Consider the following 19,502-nt stretch of genomic DNA (forward strand, 5'->3'; position numbering starts at 1 on the left):
CACCAGGCTCCCCCGTCCCTGGGATTCTCCAGGCAAGAACACTGGAGTGGGTTGCCATTTCCTTCTCCAATGCATGAAAGTGAAAAGTGAAAGTGAAGTTGCTCAGTCATGTCTGACTCTTCGCGACCCCATGGATTGCAAACTACCAGGCTCCTCCGTCCATGGGATTTTCCAGGCAAGAGTACTGGAGTGGGGTGCCATCGCCTTCTCTGCCATAATGCCTAACATAGTGCTGAGAGTCCCCCTGGCTGCTCCATGGATACACAGAAGTATAAAACATTAGAATTTGAGGCAGTGTTTTTCAAACTTGACTGTGTGTATAAGCAACATGTCAGGAGTGTATTAAAAGGCAGATATTTGGCCCATGGGTGGTGGTTATGCAAGTGGTTTGAACTAACACTTATAGAAACACTGGTTTGAAAGACTCTTAAAGGTCCACTAACCTAATTCTGTCACTTAACAGAGAAGAAACTAAGACATGGAGAGTGAGCATCTTGCCATATTCTTGGGTTGTCTAGTGGCAGGCCCAGAACTGGTGGGATCCAAGCTCAACACATGGCCTGCTGCTGCTCCTCGCCACCCAACACAGGGCTTCCACATGTTTATTCAAAACATGTCTTTCTAAAATCTGAAATCCCCTTTAGAAGAATGGGCAACATTTTATTTCACCTGAAGTTTAAACATTGTAAATGACAGATACATTGCACTTTGTCTTCTGGGAATTTCCTATCTTAGATACCAGGAGAAAAGAGAGCCCCCTCTTTACTTTGCTTTAAGAGAATCCTAGAAGGAAAAACATAGACTGTGGCTTGATTGATTAGATTTTATTTTAGCAGCATTTCTCCTGCCGAGGAAAACATCTGGTAAAGATGAACTGAGCCTAATTTTGTACAACTTATGATTTCATGTTTTTTGTAAAACATGTCAGTGATGAAAAAGAGAAATACTATTCCTTTTCAGCAGTACCTAAATATAAATATCTATTTAAATGCATGTTGGTAGTTTGGGCAGTAAATAGACTCGTTGGTTTTCCTTGACATCGTAGAGTATTAAGGAAAGATGCTGAATGTCATTTCAAGCGCTCTCTTTTCTATATTTACTCCTTAAGAAAATTAATTCAGTGGCTATGATCCAATTACGGTAGACCTTAAGTCTGTCAGCAAACTTGAAATGATGAAAAATCCAATCAGATGAAAAATGTGGACCACATACAAGATCTTTATTTTTGAACTGAAGAGATGCAAAGATTTTCCCTGTTTGGTTTTCCTTATTTCTTTCAGTTCTAGGTGCCATGCACCAAATTGTCTACTGGGTTTTTTGTTTTTTGGGGTTTTTTTTTTTTTTACCATAAATCTCATCACTCTTTTATATTATTAGCAATGGCCATTTAAATAAGAGATAATGTTAGAAAAAGAGGTTGGGAGAATACTGATGAAATAGTTTATATGGATTTTGCTATGCCTTTTGACAAAGTCTCTCATGGATTCTTTGAGAGAAAAGTTAGAGGTTTTTTTTTCTAACTGCTCCAGGACTTTGTTGTGGCATGCAAGATTTTTTTTTTAGTTGTGGCATGTGAACTCTTAGTTGCAGCATGTGGAATTTCATTCTCTGACCAGGGATAGAACTGGGGCCCCCTGCATTGGGAGCACAGAGTCTTAGGAACTAGATCACCAAGAAAATCTCTCTCTATAGTTGTGTATATAGTTATTATATATAGAGGCCTTCCCTGGTGGCTCAGCAGTAAAGAATCTGACTGCAATGCAGGAGACCCAGGTTTGATCCCTGGGTCAGAAAGATCCCCTGGAGGAGGGCATGGCAACCCACTCTAATACTGTTGCCTAGAGAATCCCACGGACAGAGGAGCCCGGCACGCTGTAGTCTATAGTGTCGCGCAGAGTCAAACATGACTGAAGTGACTAAGCAGCAGCGGCATTATATATAGAAAAGTTAGTTACATGCAATTACTAAACGAGTTTGGAGAAACCTCACCAAAAGTGGTTGTCAATAATTATTTACGGTTACCTGAGGAGAGCTTTCATGTGCCATGAGACTGTTCCCTTTTTCTATCAGTGATGAAATGGAAATCACATGGATGTGAATGCTTGTCCAATAGAAGGATACCATTTGATTATTAGTGCTGTCAAAAATGAAACTGTCTTGCCTTGCAAAATTGTGTGGGCCCATAACTGGAAGTGTTCAAGCAGCACCCTTGTGATCAAATGTTGGAGATGCTCTAGAGGGCGCTCTTGCATGGGAGGGAGGTTGAACCAAATTATATTTAAATTCCTTTTTAAGATACTATTTGTGTACTATACTTTGGCTCTAAGATAATTAGTAAAAGCCCTTTCTTGAAATCAGTTGTAAATCTCTGATTTGCACAGTTGGGTACCTGGAGCTTCTCAGGTACCCTGAGGACTGTGGTGGTATGTCATGTACCTTCATGTGATAAACATGTCTGCCGACAAGTGAGACCTTTAAGTAAGTGAGTGAATACATGCGAAATACTACAAGGACATTTCTTTCAGAAACACTGATTTATACTTTAAAGGGCTAACTAAAAGTAAATTATAGAGAAAGGAAGAGCAGGAAAAGAGCATGAATCCCAGTGGAGCCAGTGTTCTTTTTGGTTCAATGTCTTTAGCTGAGTGGCCCTTGAAGGAGCTTGGTAAGACCCCAGACCATTTACTCTGGGGCAGGATGGGACAGAGTAGGGCCAAAATGTACTCCTTTTTCTTTTCTTATACACTTCCTTCATGAGTCTGGGCCAAGAACTTTTCTGATAACTTTTAATAAAATTAGCAGAAATAAAAGGTGACTCTTCAGCTCCAATGAGACATCTTCCTTCATTGGTAGAGAATTTTGAAATTCCTAACATTAGTAATTTCATCTTTTTAATAGTGAAATTTATTTTTAATTGAAGGATATTTGCTCCACAATATGGTATTGGTTTCTGCCAGACATCAGCATGAATCAGCCATAGGTATACCTGTATCCCTCCCTCTTGAACCTCCCTCCTAGTAATTCCATCTTTTAAACTTGAATCCCAATGATATGGGCTTGTTTATTGAGATATGATTGACATATGACATATTAGTTTCAGGTGTACAACATAATGATTCGGTATTTGTATATATTGTGAAATGATCACAAAAGTCCAGTCAACATCCATCACTGTGCATAATTAAGACTTTTAAAAAATATTTATTTATTTATTTTGCTGCATCAGATCTTAGTTGCAGTATGTGGTGTCTAGTTCCCTGACCATGGATCAAAGCTCTACTGGCATTCTGTACTGTCAGTAAAGCAGCTTTTTGGGCAGTGAACTGATGGCAGCCTTTGTGGCATCAAAGAGAGTGTACTCTGACCATGTTATTAATGAAATCATATGAAGTATTTCAGGCAACAGAATGTATTAGAATAATATGACAAATTGTACACACCCATGACCCAGTTTAAGAAATAAAACATTAACAACACAGGTGAACACCCTCATGTACTCCTCTCAGGTCCTGCTCCTCTCAGAGGTAACCACCATCCTTCACTTTTTCATGGTGAGTTTCATGCCTTCACTTCTCAGATGAGGAAAAGCAGGCACAGAGAGGTTGGGAAGCAGCCTAATCTCACATTCCGGACTAATGGGAGCCACAGGGCGCCTTCTGCTTCTTTTCAGGGGGAAACAGTTCACTGTTAGTACGTTTGTGCTGCTGCTCAGCCACTTTGGTACACGGACCTTCCTGGACTTAGGACGGGGTTATATGCAGATAAACTCATCATACACTGAAAATGTATTTAATGCACCTAACCTACCAAACATCACAGTTCATCCTAGCCTGCCTTAAACATGAAGACATTTATGTTTAACCTATATTTAAACACTGCCTTAAACACTCAGGACACTTATGTTAACCTGTACTTGGGCAGCATCATCTGACATGAAGCCTGTTTTATAATGGCAAGTTGAATAACCCATTTAATTTATTGAATGCTGAACTGCAAGTGAAAAACAGAACAGTTGTCTGGGTCCAGAATGGTTGTAAATATACTGTTTGTTTCCCCTCGTGATCACTTGGCAGATGGGGAGCTTGATTGCCTAGCATTATGAGAGAGTATCTTTGGCACATTGTAAGCCCAGGAAAAGATCCAAATTCAGAATTCAAAGAAGGGTTTCTACTGAATGCATATCGCTTTTGCACCACCATAAAGAGGAAAAATCATTTAAGTTGAACTGTTGTGAGTCAGGGACTGTCTGTGATCAAGTATGCATGAGATTAATTGATTTAGAGAGGACTTTTGTGGTCTTGATACACTTTGTAACTTTGCACAGTAAGCAATGGAGAATCAAAGGAATCATAGCCAGCATTTCTGTGTTTGGAGTCTTGGGATGTTACACTAAAGTATAAGTGGATAACACGAAGTTTGGAGACAGTCCGATGTGCAGGCTGTTTAGAATCGAGCTTTCGGTGGACTGTTCCAGTGGCAGCTCTGAGCTGTGGGGTGAGACTGCAGCGCCAGGAAGCCCCTTTTAGAGCCCTCCTTTTTCTACCTGTGCAGAGATGAGAGATTTCCTAAACCTTCTGAATAGAAAAATACTACTTTAAAATATTTTCCTCTAAAAATGTCATCAGGACATTGAATGGCTTCCTGGAAGAAATGAAAGTTCATGTGACTAATATGCATCTTCTGATGAATAAGAGCCCAAAAGATTGAAGAAATATGTTTGGAGCAATTAAGTTTTTATCAAATTAAGAGAAAAAACAAGATGATTTTCTTCTCCCTGGTAGAATGATAGATCATCTTAAAATTCTGGAGGAAGCACAGGTACTTTTCCCATTTTTATTTATAGATTTTTTTAACAGCCTATGCTTTACACCCCTGTCACTTCCTTCTTTTTTTTTTTTTCTTTAAAAATAACAGTTAACAATTTTCGCCTAGAACTCATTCACAGACATTTGAAAAGGTGGTATCTTTGGAGGAAGCTTGCAGGTGATCATGGGATCGTCCCCCAGATTTAATTTTATCTGGAAGGCTGACATTTAATGTCTATAAAAATCATCAAGGAAAGCTTTGGAAAATGAGCAGTACATATAAAGAAGATTATTGGGTTCTCTGGGAAATAAGTAATAGGGAGCTATGGATTTCTGAATTAACCCATCTATCAAAGAAGCAGGGGGATGTCAGACTGTCCCCATTTCTCCCGCTCCACCCCTACCCTGCATTCACCAGGTGGAGTGCCCAGTCGCAGCTGGATTGATTTGAGGACTCATTATTGTTTTATTTTTTAATTTTAAAAAAAATTCTTTTGTCTTTCTCTAAGATAATATTGAAATGGACTCTCTCCATCCGCTGTGTAAGGAGCAGTCTCTACCTCTTCACACCCAAATCATAGAACTTTCATGTCTTCGCAGGATTGATAAAGTTAAGACCACGTTTTCAGACATGGCATTTTGTTCTTGTTTTCCAGACTGTTTATTCTATGGCTCCATTCCCCTTTCCACAATTGGCAGAGTTGAGGGAAAAATACACTTACAACATTACACCGTTCCCTGCCACAGTTAAGCCCACCTCAATTTCTGGGTAAGATCTTTTTTTTTTTTTTTTTTTGCCTTGTTATTTTCATGATGAAAGACTTAATATTTTGTTATTTATATTTATTGAACCTCAGAAATACATTCAAAATAGCTTGGTGCTTAAAATGTGACTATCTCTTTCCCAAAGGCTTTGATTTAAATTCAGGAGGAAGATTTTTGAAAGTGTTACTTTTCGAAGAAGGTTGGGACATAAACTGAATGGATATTTAGCAACCCTACAACTTATTTACAAATATCAAATATTAAAAATTTCAGTAATTTAAAAAGTGTAGAATTGGTGCCTGACGAGACAGATGAGCTAATTTAAAATACTGTGGTGACCAGAAATTGACAAATATATGTACATAGGAATTTAATATATGAAAATGTACATCACAGTGAAAAGATATACTATTTAGTAAGTGGTACTGGGCCTATGAGACTCAATCTGGAAAGAAATAAAGTAGTCATACTTTATACCACACATCAGGATAAATTCCATATAGATGAGAGAGTTAAATGGAAAAAAATGAAATAATAAAATAAGCAGCAGAAAATATGGAAGGATGTCTTTACTTCTTTGTAATTGGGAAGGTGTTAATAACTGACTCAAAATTTTAAAAATAAAGGAAAAAATTAAGCACTTTAAAAATAATTTTCTGCTTGACTAAAACCAAAACAGAGCCAAAAAAAAAAAATCTCCATAAGCAGACAAAAAAATACTCGTGGAAAAATATTTGTAACTGATTTCTCTCATGTATAAGGTTCTTAGAAGTCCATAAGAAAATGACCACCCAACTGAAAAATGATGAAAGGAGGGGAATAGGCAGTTTACATAAAAGGCAGCATCACTTAGACTCAGGGAAACGCAACGTGAGATTGTGAGATTAAAGTGAGCTTCAGATTCTGTTTTTTCACCTATCAGATTGACAAAACTTCAAAAGGTCAATGTGCTCTCTGTTGATAAGGCTATAGGGAAACAGACACTCTTACACTTTGCTGATGAGAGGTTAATTACCATAGGATTTGGGGCAGGCAATTTGACAGTATTTCCCCATATTTTAATGCACATATCCTTTGATCCAGCAATTCTACCTTTCTGATTTATCCCACAAATATATTTGTACACATGCAAAACACAGTGTGTATAAGGTTATTAACTGCAGTGATGTTTGTAATAGTATAATATTGGAAACCACTCAAGTGTGCATCATTAATAGCCTAGTCCATAACATGGGCTATATAGATATAGTACAGTACATGCATACGTATGATTATGTATACATGCAGTATAGTACAGCCGTTAGAAAGATGAGGAAGAAGCTCTGTGTGTGAATACAGAGACTCTTTTTTCAGTTGAATAAAAGCAAGGTGCAGAAAAGTGTACTCATAGGTAGTATGCTAATACTTATGAAAAAGAGGAGAAAAATAAGACTAGTCATATTTGCTTATTTACCTGATAACAAAGCTGAAGAATACATCAGAAATGAGTAACAGTGATCACCTATGGGGATTACGTGAGGCAAGAACCAGGCAGAAGTTGGACAAGATGGGAGATGGACTTTATATTGGGTTGGCCAAAAGGTTTGTTTGGGTTTTCCTGTAACATCTTGCAGAAAAATCAAATGAACTTTTTGGCTAACCTAATATATAGTTATATAATAACTATATAGATATATTAAAATGTGTATTATAAATATATAAATGTGTTATATAAATTATAGCATATATGTATGTCATTTAAATCATGTAGGTATGTTACTTAAAAGTAATACCACTATTTTGTTGAATATTGCTTTTTCTTTTATGTTTTCCAAGACGACATGGTAAGGTCAGAGACAGCGATGAAGAGAATGACCCAGATGATGAAGATGTCATTGCTAATGCAGTGGGGTGTCTCGGACCTTTCAGTGGACTCCTGGCACCTGAACTGCAGAAGTACCAGAAACAAGTTAAAGGTAAAGAGGTGGCCTCTGTTAGATAATCACAGGTGTTGGTTCACTATGGGCAGGGTATTATTATTGTGGCCTATAATATATAATATATTGTGGCCTATTGTTTCCTGAACTGATTACCACTGTTAAAGATCTTCATTAGAAGTATCTTCTCTGTTACTTTATCATTTGAAAGGATCTCTCTGTTATGTGTCACACACATCATACATATTTCTCTTTATGATTAGTTTTGCTTTCCACTCATCTGATTCAAGTTTGTGTGCTCAGTTCCTTAGCACAGAGCCAGACATATAATAGATGCTTACTATATTCTGTTTGAGTTTAATTGGATTCATTATAGACTAACTTCTTTTCCACTATAGAAATATTCTCTAAAGCCAAAACATTATGGTAGCCTCTATTTGAATTTCAGTGACCAGAAACGTATTATCTCATAGGACATTCTGCTAAATTCCTCTGCTTAGCCCAAGGTTTCTAGATTTGAAAAGATAACTTCCACTTACTAGTTCTGATTATTAATACTTCTTCTGTTCAGAGCAAAACAGAACAAGTCTGCTCCCGCTTCTGCTGGATGTCTGTTGGATCTTGAGACCAGTCATCATATCCCCTAGAGCTTTCTCCATGGTCCAAGTTCAGAATTTCTTAAAGATATGTTATAAATTCACCTCTAAGTGTCCTGCAGTTGGGTAGTATTCTTCTTAAAAATGGTACTTTAAATCAAATGCCATGCTGTTTGTTTTTTCCTTGCAGAGAACAGACTTCCTGTGAAGTGTGGACATTATCCATGCAATGAACTCTTTTGAAGCAGTTTGTTGTTCTCCCACTATGATCTTTCCTATCTTGGGTGGCAGTTCTTCCCTTAGGACATTTAATTCTGCCTCTTCTAGTTTGAAGACCATTTTCCTTGCTGGAAGAGTACAGAAACAAAAGATGTCAGGCACCCCTGCATTCTCTCTGCCATCTGCTAGCTTTATACTGCCATTTCAAAGTCATGAGCTATTTTCTCATTTTTTGTTCTTCATGCTTTTTTTGTTTGTTCATTTTGTTGTTGGTGTTTTGGTCGTGGTAGTTTTAACCCTCAGCATGTTTTGTATTTTAACCTGCTTAATGTTCAGTTCATGTCATTGTGTGTGTGTGTGTGTCCTTGGTATGCAGTCCCTTGTCATCTTTTGAAATGACTTTAAAAAAAATCTGAACTCAACCAGGGTTCTGTTGATTTTGTAATGTCTTCTTCCTTCTTTTTTGTTGCCTGAATTTTAGCTTTTGGTTTCCAGCCATGGGATCAATATGTATTATAACTCTAACGTTTTGAATCTAACATTATAATGTATTATTAACTCTAACATTTTTATAGTCTGGGTCTATGTTCCATTTTTCTACCCTGTTATTTTTTCTGTGCAACTATGTACTCTGGTTTGACATGATAACTTTCTCCTAAATTTCATCATTAGTCTTTGTTGTTGGTTTTACTTTAGTTTAGATTAGCAGATCTCCTTTTAATTTTCTTCTCCTTAGAGAAGTATTTTCAATAAACATATCAGATATTCAGTCTTTATCTGAACAACACTTTCAGCAGATGTTAGGATACTTAAAATCCCCTAATAATCTTTGTTTTTAAAGCTTGTCCCCAGGCTGGTTTTACATACTGTGTTAGAAAAATCTCAATTTATCCCCTTTTGCCTGTGTGACATGGGAGTGTATTCTCACACAGTACTTATTTCTGTTTCTTGGCTTCCTTGGTGGCTCAGATGGTAAAGAATCTGCCTGCAATGTGGGAGACCCAGGTTCGATCCCTGGGTCGGGAAGATCCCCTGGAGAAGGAAATGGCAACCCACTCCAGTATCCTTGCCTGGAAAATCCCATGGACAGAGGAGCCTGGCAGGCTATAGTACACGGGGTTGCAAAGAATCAGATACGACTGAGTGACTAACACTTTTCATTTTCATACTTGGATGTAATCTCAAATTTAAGGGATAAATCTAGCTGTTGGTGTCACAGGAGCAGAAACCACACCAGATATAACAAACATAACAGAGAGTCAGGAAATGCTTATTAAATGAATAAAAACATTAATTTCTAGTGATACTGTGATCTGAAGTCTTGATAATCTTGTCTTGCTATTTTTAACTAAGGAAAAAACTCACTTTTAATGCTTGACTAAACCCTGCAAACGGTCAATCCCTTGTAAATTCTTGTGCAGTTATATGGAAATCTGTACCCTGACTTTAGACAGCTACAGTTGTATTTTCCTAAGGGAAGTTTAGAAAATGGCAGTGATTTTTATCTGGAAACAGCTGACCTTATGTCCATATAATGATCAAAGTGGTAATAAAATCAAACAACGAACCCACAGAGCTAATTTCAGATTACAGTTAGGCTAATAAGAAAATGAGGAAGTATTTTCAGGACCAAATAAAAACAAGTACGAGACACATTCTAGTATACCTGGATTTTTTCTGTGGTTCAGAATTTCCTGGAGGTTGAGATACTACCCTGGGTTATATAGTGTCCTCAATTCCCACTTAGTTCTGTTCTCCTCCAGTGACACCATCTCCTTGGCTCTCTTCCCTGGAATACAGAATCAAATGGGGACCAGAGTCTGAGATCCAATAACATTGCAGAGCTGAGTCCAGGAGCCATCAATTCCTGCCGAAGTGAATACCATGCAGCTTTTAACAGTATGATGATGGAACGCATGACCACAGATATCAACGCACTGAAGCGGCAATATTCTCGGATTAAAAAGAAGCAGCAGCAACAGGTTCATCAGGTGTATATCAGGGCAGGTAATGTACTTCTTTGAGTTAATTTCAGCTGTGTGTCAACTTGTGCAAGTCGACACAAGTATTTCTAGGATGGCCTGGAGATTACTGCTCAACTCTGGCTCAGCACCCACCAACACAGCTGGCAGGAGACAACAGCATCTTTACCTTTTCACTTTTTATTTTATCTTATCAGGCTCTAAAGAAGAAAAAGGTCCCAAGGACCAGGCAGCTGATGGTATTGAACACCTCTTTGCTTTTGGAGAAGGGTTTACAAATGATGAGAATGCTGCAAAGCCATGCAATCCTTGGATCTGAGACATATTGGAACTCTTGCTTCTTAAGCTCCAGGCATTTGGAAGTGGAATTTAGTCGTCTGTGTACTAGTAAATTAAGCTATTCTTCAGCCATTTAGATAGTAACATAACAGATGTTGTGATCAGAGGAAAAGGAAAAATCCATTTCTGTGCCTGGCTGATGGGTTAGCAGTGTCTGGGGAGTCTGCTGAGAAGAACACAATTGTACTGTAGTTGGAGTTGCTCTTTTCCAAGGATTGTTGAGCTTCTTTTTTTTCTTTAAATTCCCCGAATCCCAGTGACCAGTCTATGTTATTATTTAATATATGCTTATTTGGGAATTGATTTGTCTTATTCTAAGTGAAATCCTAATGAAAATGATGCCAGTCCAGAGTTAACCACGGTATAAATTTGACATGTTTTTAAGAGACTGGTAAGCATGTGACTGTCTTGCACAAAAACTGAATTTACCTTTTACTGGTTGGGAAGAAGTAGGCAACTTCTTGAAGATTCTTACTTTATCCTGAATCAATATAAAAATCTATCACAAAAGAAACTAAAAACTATAACACTTTAATTTTCAAAGCATTGGTGCATACATGTCCTTATTTGTCCTTAAATCTACAAGGAAAGCAAGAACAGATGTTTTCATATCCTTGTGAAAAATAAGGAGATGGTAATTCAGGAAGGCTTAGCAATTGTCTAGGATTATATAGCTATATTGAGTGGTCAGGCCAGGGCTATAACCCCCATGTTTTGATTCTTTATATAGTTCTGTTTGAACCACTTTCAAAAGCTTTGGATGGGATGTTGAACAGTTGCCTTTGGGTACTAAATCAGCCCACTGTTTGGATTCTAGTCTGTACTGTATGTACAGACATACAGAACTATGGTCTATAGGTAAAATTCTGCTCAATGTCTATTTTTATACAGTTTTATTGGAACACAGGCATGCCCATTTGTCTGCATATTGTCTATGATGGCTTTCACTTCAGTGGCAACAATATTTATAGCCTGGTCCTTTATAGGAAAAGTTTGCTGACCCCTACTCTAGATCATGGTTTCTGTGGTTATTTTTAGAGAAATATTGGTGCTTAAGGGCAAAGTTCAAGAACATTGCTTCTCAGACTTTAGTGTGAATATGCATTGCTTGGGGATATGTTAAAATGAAGAATCTGCTTCCTGTAGCTGTGGGGTGGGGCTAAGATATGCATATCCAACAAGCCTCTAGCTGATGCCACTGCTGCTGGGTGAGGATTGCACGTTGAGTGGAAAGGTTTTGGAGATGGTATAGGTTAGGATTAGCAGTACAGGTGGAGAGAGTGAAATTCAGCTAGAGGCAAAAGTTCCCAGCTTCTGGGAAGTCCCTGGTGGTCCAGGGTTTTACACTGCCAATGCAGGGGGCACAGGTTTGATCCCTGGTCAGGGAACTAAGATCCCACATGCTGCGTGGTGCGATCAAAACAAACAAAAATCCTCAGCTTCTGAGATTTAAAGAAAGGTGGTGAGGATGGTGGTGATTGAGGTACCAGCTTTCTAGGTTAGGGAGGACAGGAAGTTAAGCATTTTAGTCCTAATAGATTCTGTTTTTATGAAGAAATTGGAGAAAAAGTTGTTTGCTTGGGAGTAAGTTGAAGGTTGTGTAGGAGCTTAAAGAAAGGAATGAAGATTTAGATTGAACACTGAAAGCAATGGGAGAGGGAAAGAAAGTTTGTTCAGTGCAATTGAGGACCTAAAAAAATAGGAAGTTATGAATTTAAGGAATATCAATCCACATAACTGTGTGAATCCCCCATTCCCCTCACTGCTACCCCCAGCAGCTTTTAGCTTCCATTTTGGAAAAGAGAATGCGAATTGTGGCTCTAGAGTGGAGTTTTGTCGGGCATGTGCGATACAGCCACAGGGATGCTGAAACATGTGGTTATTGATGAGGTGTGGTCCAAGGGATCAGCCATGTGCCTAGCAGGGTGGTGGTGGTGGTGTAAGGGAGCCGAAGAGACAGTGAGAGATTATGAGAAGACTGGGGGATCAAGGAATCGAAGTCTCTATGGTTCATTACCAAGAATAGTTACATCCAAGGTCTAAGAGCTAGAATAGTCAAAGAGAATAGGAGAGTCCAATATTTTTCATGTGAGGCAGATCTGGGTGATGTTTAGGAAGGAACTGGACAGGTTGAGGATGGGTCAGTCACAGAGGCCGTGATGTAACTCAGGGAGGTAAGAGGACATAGAGCAAAGGGGAAACAGGTGTCCAGGTTTCACTGAAGACTGGCCTGTGACCAGAGGTAGAGAGGTGAGAGCAGTTGAGAAGCATAGAAGGGAGGACGACCACAACCACATGACCTAGGTGATGTCAGAAGGAAGGCTGCTCACACAAAGATGGTCTTTTTCTGCCGCTTCTGCCTGCAGCTCTTGTCCCTGGGGCTATGAGTGTGCAAACTTCATTGAAAACAGGGGCTTGGTCATCACTACAGGAGGGAGACAGTACTTCTGTTAATAGTGTCTTCCAGGAGAACCCAATTCTAGGTGCTTTCCTGTTTTCAGTTTGTGTTCAGAGTCTGTTAAGGACACAGGAGTGGACCTGGGACCAGGCACTTGATGCCTGTGATGTCACTGCGTTTTTACTACCTCCGTATCACTTCTCTCATTCTGCTGTCTCTCACTTAATAACATGCAGTGTGTGGTTTTCCCACCTCTCAGATGCTGACAGCTGGTAATCCATATGGTCATAGTGTTTGACTTATTATTTAAAAAAAATTTTTTTTTCCAAAGATTTCCTAGATATATAACCTGGGAGGTTGCTTCTCAGAAGCAAAGCTCTCTGTAGAAAACATTAGAGAGCCTGGACTCTAACTGGTAATAAGGGGTCAGAGTCTGTTTCCTTTGTGTCCTCAGCCCCTTGTCTCCTCTGTATGAAGGGAGGGAATCAGTACCCCAGGCTCAAGGACTGAATTCAGTTTCTGCTGCCTTCAGTTACATGACTCTGTCCTTACCTGGGAAATATGTGGGCAGCGGGTGGGGACAGCCTGTCTTGACTCCTCTTCCAAGATGGATGTTTTTCTCTGTGGTACCTTTCACACGACCTTTCAACCTTTCTTTCAGACAAAGGTCCGGTGACCAGCATTCTCCCGTCTCAGGTAAACAGCTCTCCAGTTATAAACCACCTTCTTTTAGGCAAGAAGATGAAAATGTCAAACAGAGCCGCCAAGAATGCTGTCATCCACATCCCTGGTCACACAGGAGGCAAAATATCACCCGTTCCCTATGAAGACCTTAGGACCAAGCTCAATTCTCCATGGCGAACCCACATCCGTGTCCACAAAAAGAACATGGCCAGGACCAAGAGCCAGCTGGGCTGCGGGGACATGGTCGGGCTGATAGAAGAGCAGAGCGAGGGCTCCAAGACTCACACTCTGGGGGCGGCCAAGGCATCTCCTTCCGATTGTGTCGGGACAGCTCAAGACGGCTGCTCCAACGGCAGCACAGGCAGGACCATCGAAGGGCGGTCTCCGGAGCCGGTGTTTGGGGATGCAGATGCCGATGTGTCTGAGGTCCAGGTGAAGATAGAAGCCTTGGAACTGACCCCAAGGGGTGCTGCTGCTGAACCTGAGCCCAGGGTGCCTCCACCCAGCCAGCGGCACTTCCCAGAACCACCCAATGCCCCGGAAGGAAACAAGGTCCCTGGCAAGGCTCCCCAAGGTGGTAGCCACCCGAAGACCCCCATCTTTAGCCCCTTTCCCAGCGTTAAACCACTGCGGAAGTCCACCGCCGCCAGGAATTTGGGATTATATGGTCCGACAGAAAGAACCCCAACCGTGCACTTTCCTCACATGAGCAGGAGCTTTAGCAAGTCCAGCAGTGGCAACAGCAGCACAAAGAAACGGTGACCTTCTCTCAGAAACTATCCACATTCACCTCTTCATGGTGGCAGGAGGGTTCCAGCTGGATGGATGGCTCCAGATGAGCTCCCATTGTCCACTGAGAGTGAATCTAGAGGTTCAGAGATGAGCAGCAGTCCTTAAAAAATGGGAATTGGAAATTGTATAATTGGCGCTAGAACCGGGATGTCTTCTGATTATTGATACAGTGGGTTTTTGTGGAAAAATAAATATTGTGGTTTTAAATTGTTTGCCCAACTTTTCCTTGTGAGCTGTTTAGAAAAGACTTTGTATCTAGACTGTTAACTCTTCTTCCTTCCCTCCTGTTCTGAGGGCTTTCAGGGTCCCAGTGGCAACCCCCCAAAACTTCCAGTTCTCTGGGTGTTATTAATACTCAAGCATGCACACACTAGCTGGCTAGAACAGAAACTGCAAAAAGAAAGTTAATTTCTTAGTTGCAAAAAAAAAAAAAAAAAACAAAACCTTCCCAATTTCCCTCTTCATGCCCTATTTGGGGTAGCGGGGAAATGTTTGTATGTGTGAGTTTTCCTTCAAGAGTTTTGACCAGTCTCAAAACTGGTTTTTATTCTTGTGCTGAAGTTCAGGAGAAAAATCTAGACAGCCTTTCCTTCACTTTCTGTTTCTACCTGCAAAATGAAGAAAACCCTCATCTGTTGAAATGTAGGTTCATCACCAACTTGAAGATCTTATGCAGGGGTCCCAAAGGGGATATACATTAAGCAATTGCCCCAAACAGCTTGCTGATTCCACTAAGCTTTCCCTGAGCTCCATGTTCTTCTTCTAAGGAGAGTGTAGGTCCTCAGTGGTGGGATCTCTGAGGGGCTCTACACAGAGCTTTTCTGGCACTCTCCACCACGCAGCTCATTTACCGACCAGCTCTCCACTACAGATTCAGGAAGCTTCTGCTCAAAAGCCAGAACATAGTACCTGTAACTCTGTTACTTGAATTTTGTGCTTTTTTGGGGAGGTTGGAGTTCTTTGTTACTTGAACACTGCCTTTTCCTGGAGAAGGCCCCAGTACTTTCTAGCTCTCTCTCACCCCTTCCTCCTCAGAGATAGTACCTGTTATCTCTACTATGCAGATGGGAACCCTGAGTCACCCAGAGGTGAATAACCCTTCAGATACTCCAGGTAAATACTCTCGGTACTCAGTGTGACTCAGCCACGTTTCCTCCAGTGCAATAGCGGGTTTCATGCTCTTTGTACACAGATGCGTTGGCTACCTAGGTTCTAGAAACCAAGGCTTGGAAGCCATTCACTGCACTCCCTCCTGACTCAAAGAACCTTTTCCCAGATGTTACAGAGTGCTGTCATGGCATTTTGTAAAAGCAGCTCTGACCTGCTTATCTGAAAAGGTAGTTTATTAAACAAAACAAAACACTTCATGCAGCTGTCATTTTGGCTGGACAGAAGGCTCACTCCACAACCCTCTTTTCCCACCATCTTTAGAGACAGACTCAGCAATTTTATCCTCATCCCTGGAAGACCTTGACCAGGCTGGCAGACGTTTTGATGATGCAGACAATATTCATTTGACCTAATTGGAGGATTGCTAATTCTGAAACCAAAACTATAGTTTAAGAAAGGATTTTTTTCCTATGGAGAGGCACTAATTTTTAGAATAAAATAGAGAATGTGATTGTGTGGGCTCTTTTTGAACAGAAAATATGAGAATGATATATACAATGAGAAGAGTTATCCTTTTTGTGGCATTTTTACCCCTTAAAGAATTGAAGATGGAAAATCTGAGTAATAAGTTATTGCAGTTTGGGTCTTGAATTTGGTGCTCTCCAAAGTTAGCATGCAGCTTCTTAAAAAGCAACCACACCCACAGCCTGTGTCTTGGGAAGAGTGTAGGTGGAGAGTCGGGATCACTTTGCATAAGAGACCATGTTTTCCAATGTTAAGCCAGTGACATGATTTTCTTCCATCTGCTCAGCCTTTCAGATAAGAATGATTCCACCTTGTATTCTTTTCTCCTCCCCTGTCCCGAGTGAGTCAGAAGAGTCCCGTCCCCTGGAGGGATGTCTGATTTGAACAGAGAATTGTTTTTCCTCTCTTGAGTCAGTTTCCAGCTCCCCGAGGGGTCTGAGATTGGGGAGGTGGGTAATGAGGTGGAGGGTACTTCCTGCAGTTCTTAGGCTTGTGCCATCGCTGTCTGCTACCTATCTTAGGGTTTGTAGCACATATTGTACCAGTTTCTTGCAGTTGGTCTTCCTGAGGAAAGGGTGGATGTGATGGCATGCAGTTGGGGATAAGTATGTGTTGATGATGAGTAAACTATTGAAAGGATAATAGTCTTCTGAGGTAAGAATGACCACATCGGGATTTCAAAACTGACAAATTCCTGTTGAAGCACTCTGTCCTGTTAAAGTGCATGCAATTGTACCATGTAATCACCATGTGAATTGGTCAATTTGTGAGCTTTGCCTACTTTAGAAAATAAAGAATCTGCAGTAGCCTGTAACACACAGCATGTACGAAGACCAGTGTGGACTTTTATCTTCCTTTGTGTTGGACACTGTACGCCAGCACCAGAAGTACTTACCAAGTAGCGGTTTCTTTATTTGAAGATATGTCTGTAACCCCGTCAGCAGTATTCTGGGAGTCGATTTATGTCTCTGCACCTCAGTCCTCTTACAAAAGCCTCCCGCTAATCTAAACCTAGTTTGTAATGTCAACATGGGGCTGTAACTGTTTGGACTATTGTATTCCCTCTTTTTGTCTCTCTTGTTCTGAAGAACTGTACTGATCACAGAAATATATGCATAAAGGTTCTCGTTGTTGTAGCTATTGTGGCGGTGTTTAATCTGAGCGCCTGCATAGAATGCTGTGCGACTTTTCTCCTCCTCTTCTCTTCCTGTCAACTTCCCCCCAGCCTCCCCCCCCGCCTTTGTTCATGTGAACCAAGGGAGCAGCCCAATAAACTCCAGTGACCCCAGTTTAATCGCTAGGTTGCCAGGTGGCCTATGATCTGCCAGGAACTTGGCAGAATGCTGGGTTCCTGAATATGAGTAAGAGAGTTTGCTCAAGAATGTGCGTACGTGTGTGTGAATGTATGTGTATAAAATGAATCTGTAGATCTTTCATTTCCCTTCGTTTTAATGAAATAGAGCAGTAGTTTATCTTCCTGGTCTTATGGAATCTAGATGAATAGAGAACTGTGGCCAAGTCTACAGCCGCTGCCGCCTCCCCTCATAAAATCTCCCTTTACTCTTTCTGAGCTACTTGTTTGTTTGTTTGTTTTTTGCGACATACAGCCATCATCTGAGGCAGCATTTTAAATATACTATGTTTCCTTATTAGAAAAGTGGCACATGTGTTAAGAAAATTTGGAAAACAGAGCACGAGGGACCATCGGTGTTCTGGAATGGGTCTCTCCGCTGTTTGTTTATGTTTGCATGTATACATACACCACTGTCTACTAAAAGGTGTATTGAGAACACTAGTTGAAGCTTTGTTTTTCCAAATGCTCTTCTACAGCAGCATTTCATTGACCAGTATTTCATCATGTGTTCATGCCAGAATTCACACAACAGCATCTTGTTGTAAAAGAGATGTCTTTTTTTTTATTCATATTGAAGTGTAGTTGATTTACAATATTATGTTAGTTTCAGGTATATAATAATTAATTTGGTTATACATAGATCTGTATATTGTTTTTTAGATTCTTTTCCATTATAGTTTAACATGAGATAGTGAATATAATTCCCTGTGCTATACAGTAAATCATTGTTTATCTATTTTATATATGGTAGGGTGTATCTCAAACTGGTATTTTTTGGTTATAGATAGTACTGGAAAGACTGCCCTAACACTTATATCTTTGTGCACAGACCTAAGAATTTTCTTAGGGTATGTTCATCCAAATGGAGTTGCAAGGTCAGAAAATATGTGAATTTCTAAGATATATATATATATATATATAAGATATATATATAAAAGATATATATAAATATATATATATATATTTTTTTTTATCTCCACCTCCAAATTGCTATACTTGAAGACTGAAGTAACTACAGAAGTACTCAACGAAAATGCCTTTTTTTTTTTGTCCCTAGGGCCTCCAGAATTGATAGAAACAGTGATAATAGGCATTTGTATCTCATCCCTGACTTTTAAGAAAACCATTAAGTAGGATGTTTCCTGAGGTTCTTGGTAGGTATCTTTTAACAGGTTAAGGAAAGTACCTTTTATTCTTTGCTCACTAAGAGTTTTTAAAAAATCAACACATATTTAACTTTATCAAATGATCCCTAAATTACATCCTTTGAAAAGGAAGTGATGCTTAAGACTTTGTATCTTGAACTTGAGAAAATAGCTATTATCAAGTTTCATCAAAGCATATTAAGGTATTTTAGAGTTGGAAGTGATAGTGATGAAAGTCCTATGTGCAAATTTTCATTGCAATATTAAATTTACTAGAGGAAATTTGGAAATAATGTAAACATCTGAGGACATGGATAACAGTTGTATGAATTATGGTTCATTTACAAAGTGGAAGTGTAAGGGCCCATGCGTGTTTGGACCATTGACATGGTGGTTCTCTTACCTTCATGAAGCAGTTCAGGTGAAAATTTCAGCGAAATCTGGAATCACAGAATCACTGGCTACAGCTATGAATGGGAGGCCCTTACTGGATGATGGCTGAAACCAGAACCGTGCAATGTGGCTGTTCCACAGAGGTAGTCTGGGCTCAGTTAAATGGGGACTGAATGGAGATACATGAACACTTGGGGTTGGTTCAGCTCCCATGAGGTTCCCTGCTGGCCATCTCCTGAAGCGGAGTCTACTTCTTTCCTGGTGTGCAGCTCTTATCAAACCCACTGACCTTTTTGCAAAGTCACTGTCCATCCCATTCTCTTCCTTCCTTCCAGCATGGGCAAGCCTTACCTGACTGCTTCACCCTGCATCCCAGGGGCCTCAAGAGTCTTCTTCTTAAGGTTAAAAAACTACAAAGTTGACTGTTTCTTAATACTTTCTTTCTATATACTCCCATAACACTTCTAGTTTTTCTTTAG

The 19,502-nt window shown here is 39.9% G+C and overlaps 1 protein-coding gene across 3 annotated transcripts in view; it reads left to right on the forward strand.

The window, feature by feature from the left end:
- The window catches only part of TBC1D30 (TBC1 domain family member 30), a 104,841-nt gene extending 87,581 nt beyond the window's left edge, over positions 1 to 17,260 (forward strand). For all 3 annotated transcript variants that reach the window (XM_055579701.1, XM_055579699.1, XM_055579704.1), the window contains 4 exons: positions 5,462 to 5,574; positions 7,386 to 7,525; positions 10,102 to 10,308; positions 13,682 to 17,260. In XM_055579701.1, coding sequence (XP_055435676.1) covers positions 5,462 to 5,574; positions 7,386 to 7,525; positions 10,102 to 10,308; positions 13,682 to 14,466 — 1,245 coding nt within the window. In that variant the 3' untranslated portion in view covers positions 14,467 to 17,260. The remainder of the gene's footprint in view (positions 1 to 5,461; positions 5,575 to 7,385; positions 7,526 to 10,101; positions 10,309 to 13,681) is intronic.
- The last annotated feature ends 2,242 nt before the right edge of the window (positions 17,261 to 19,502 follow it).

This window comes from Bubalus kerabau, chromosome 1, assembly GCF_029407905.1.
Source record: "Bubalus kerabau isolate K-KA32 ecotype Philippines breed swamp buffalo chromosome 1, PCC_UOA_SB_1v2, whole genome shotgun sequence".
NCBI classification, from domain to species: Eukaryota; Metazoa; Chordata; class Mammalia; order Artiodactyla; family Bovidae; genus Bubalus; species Bubalus kerabau.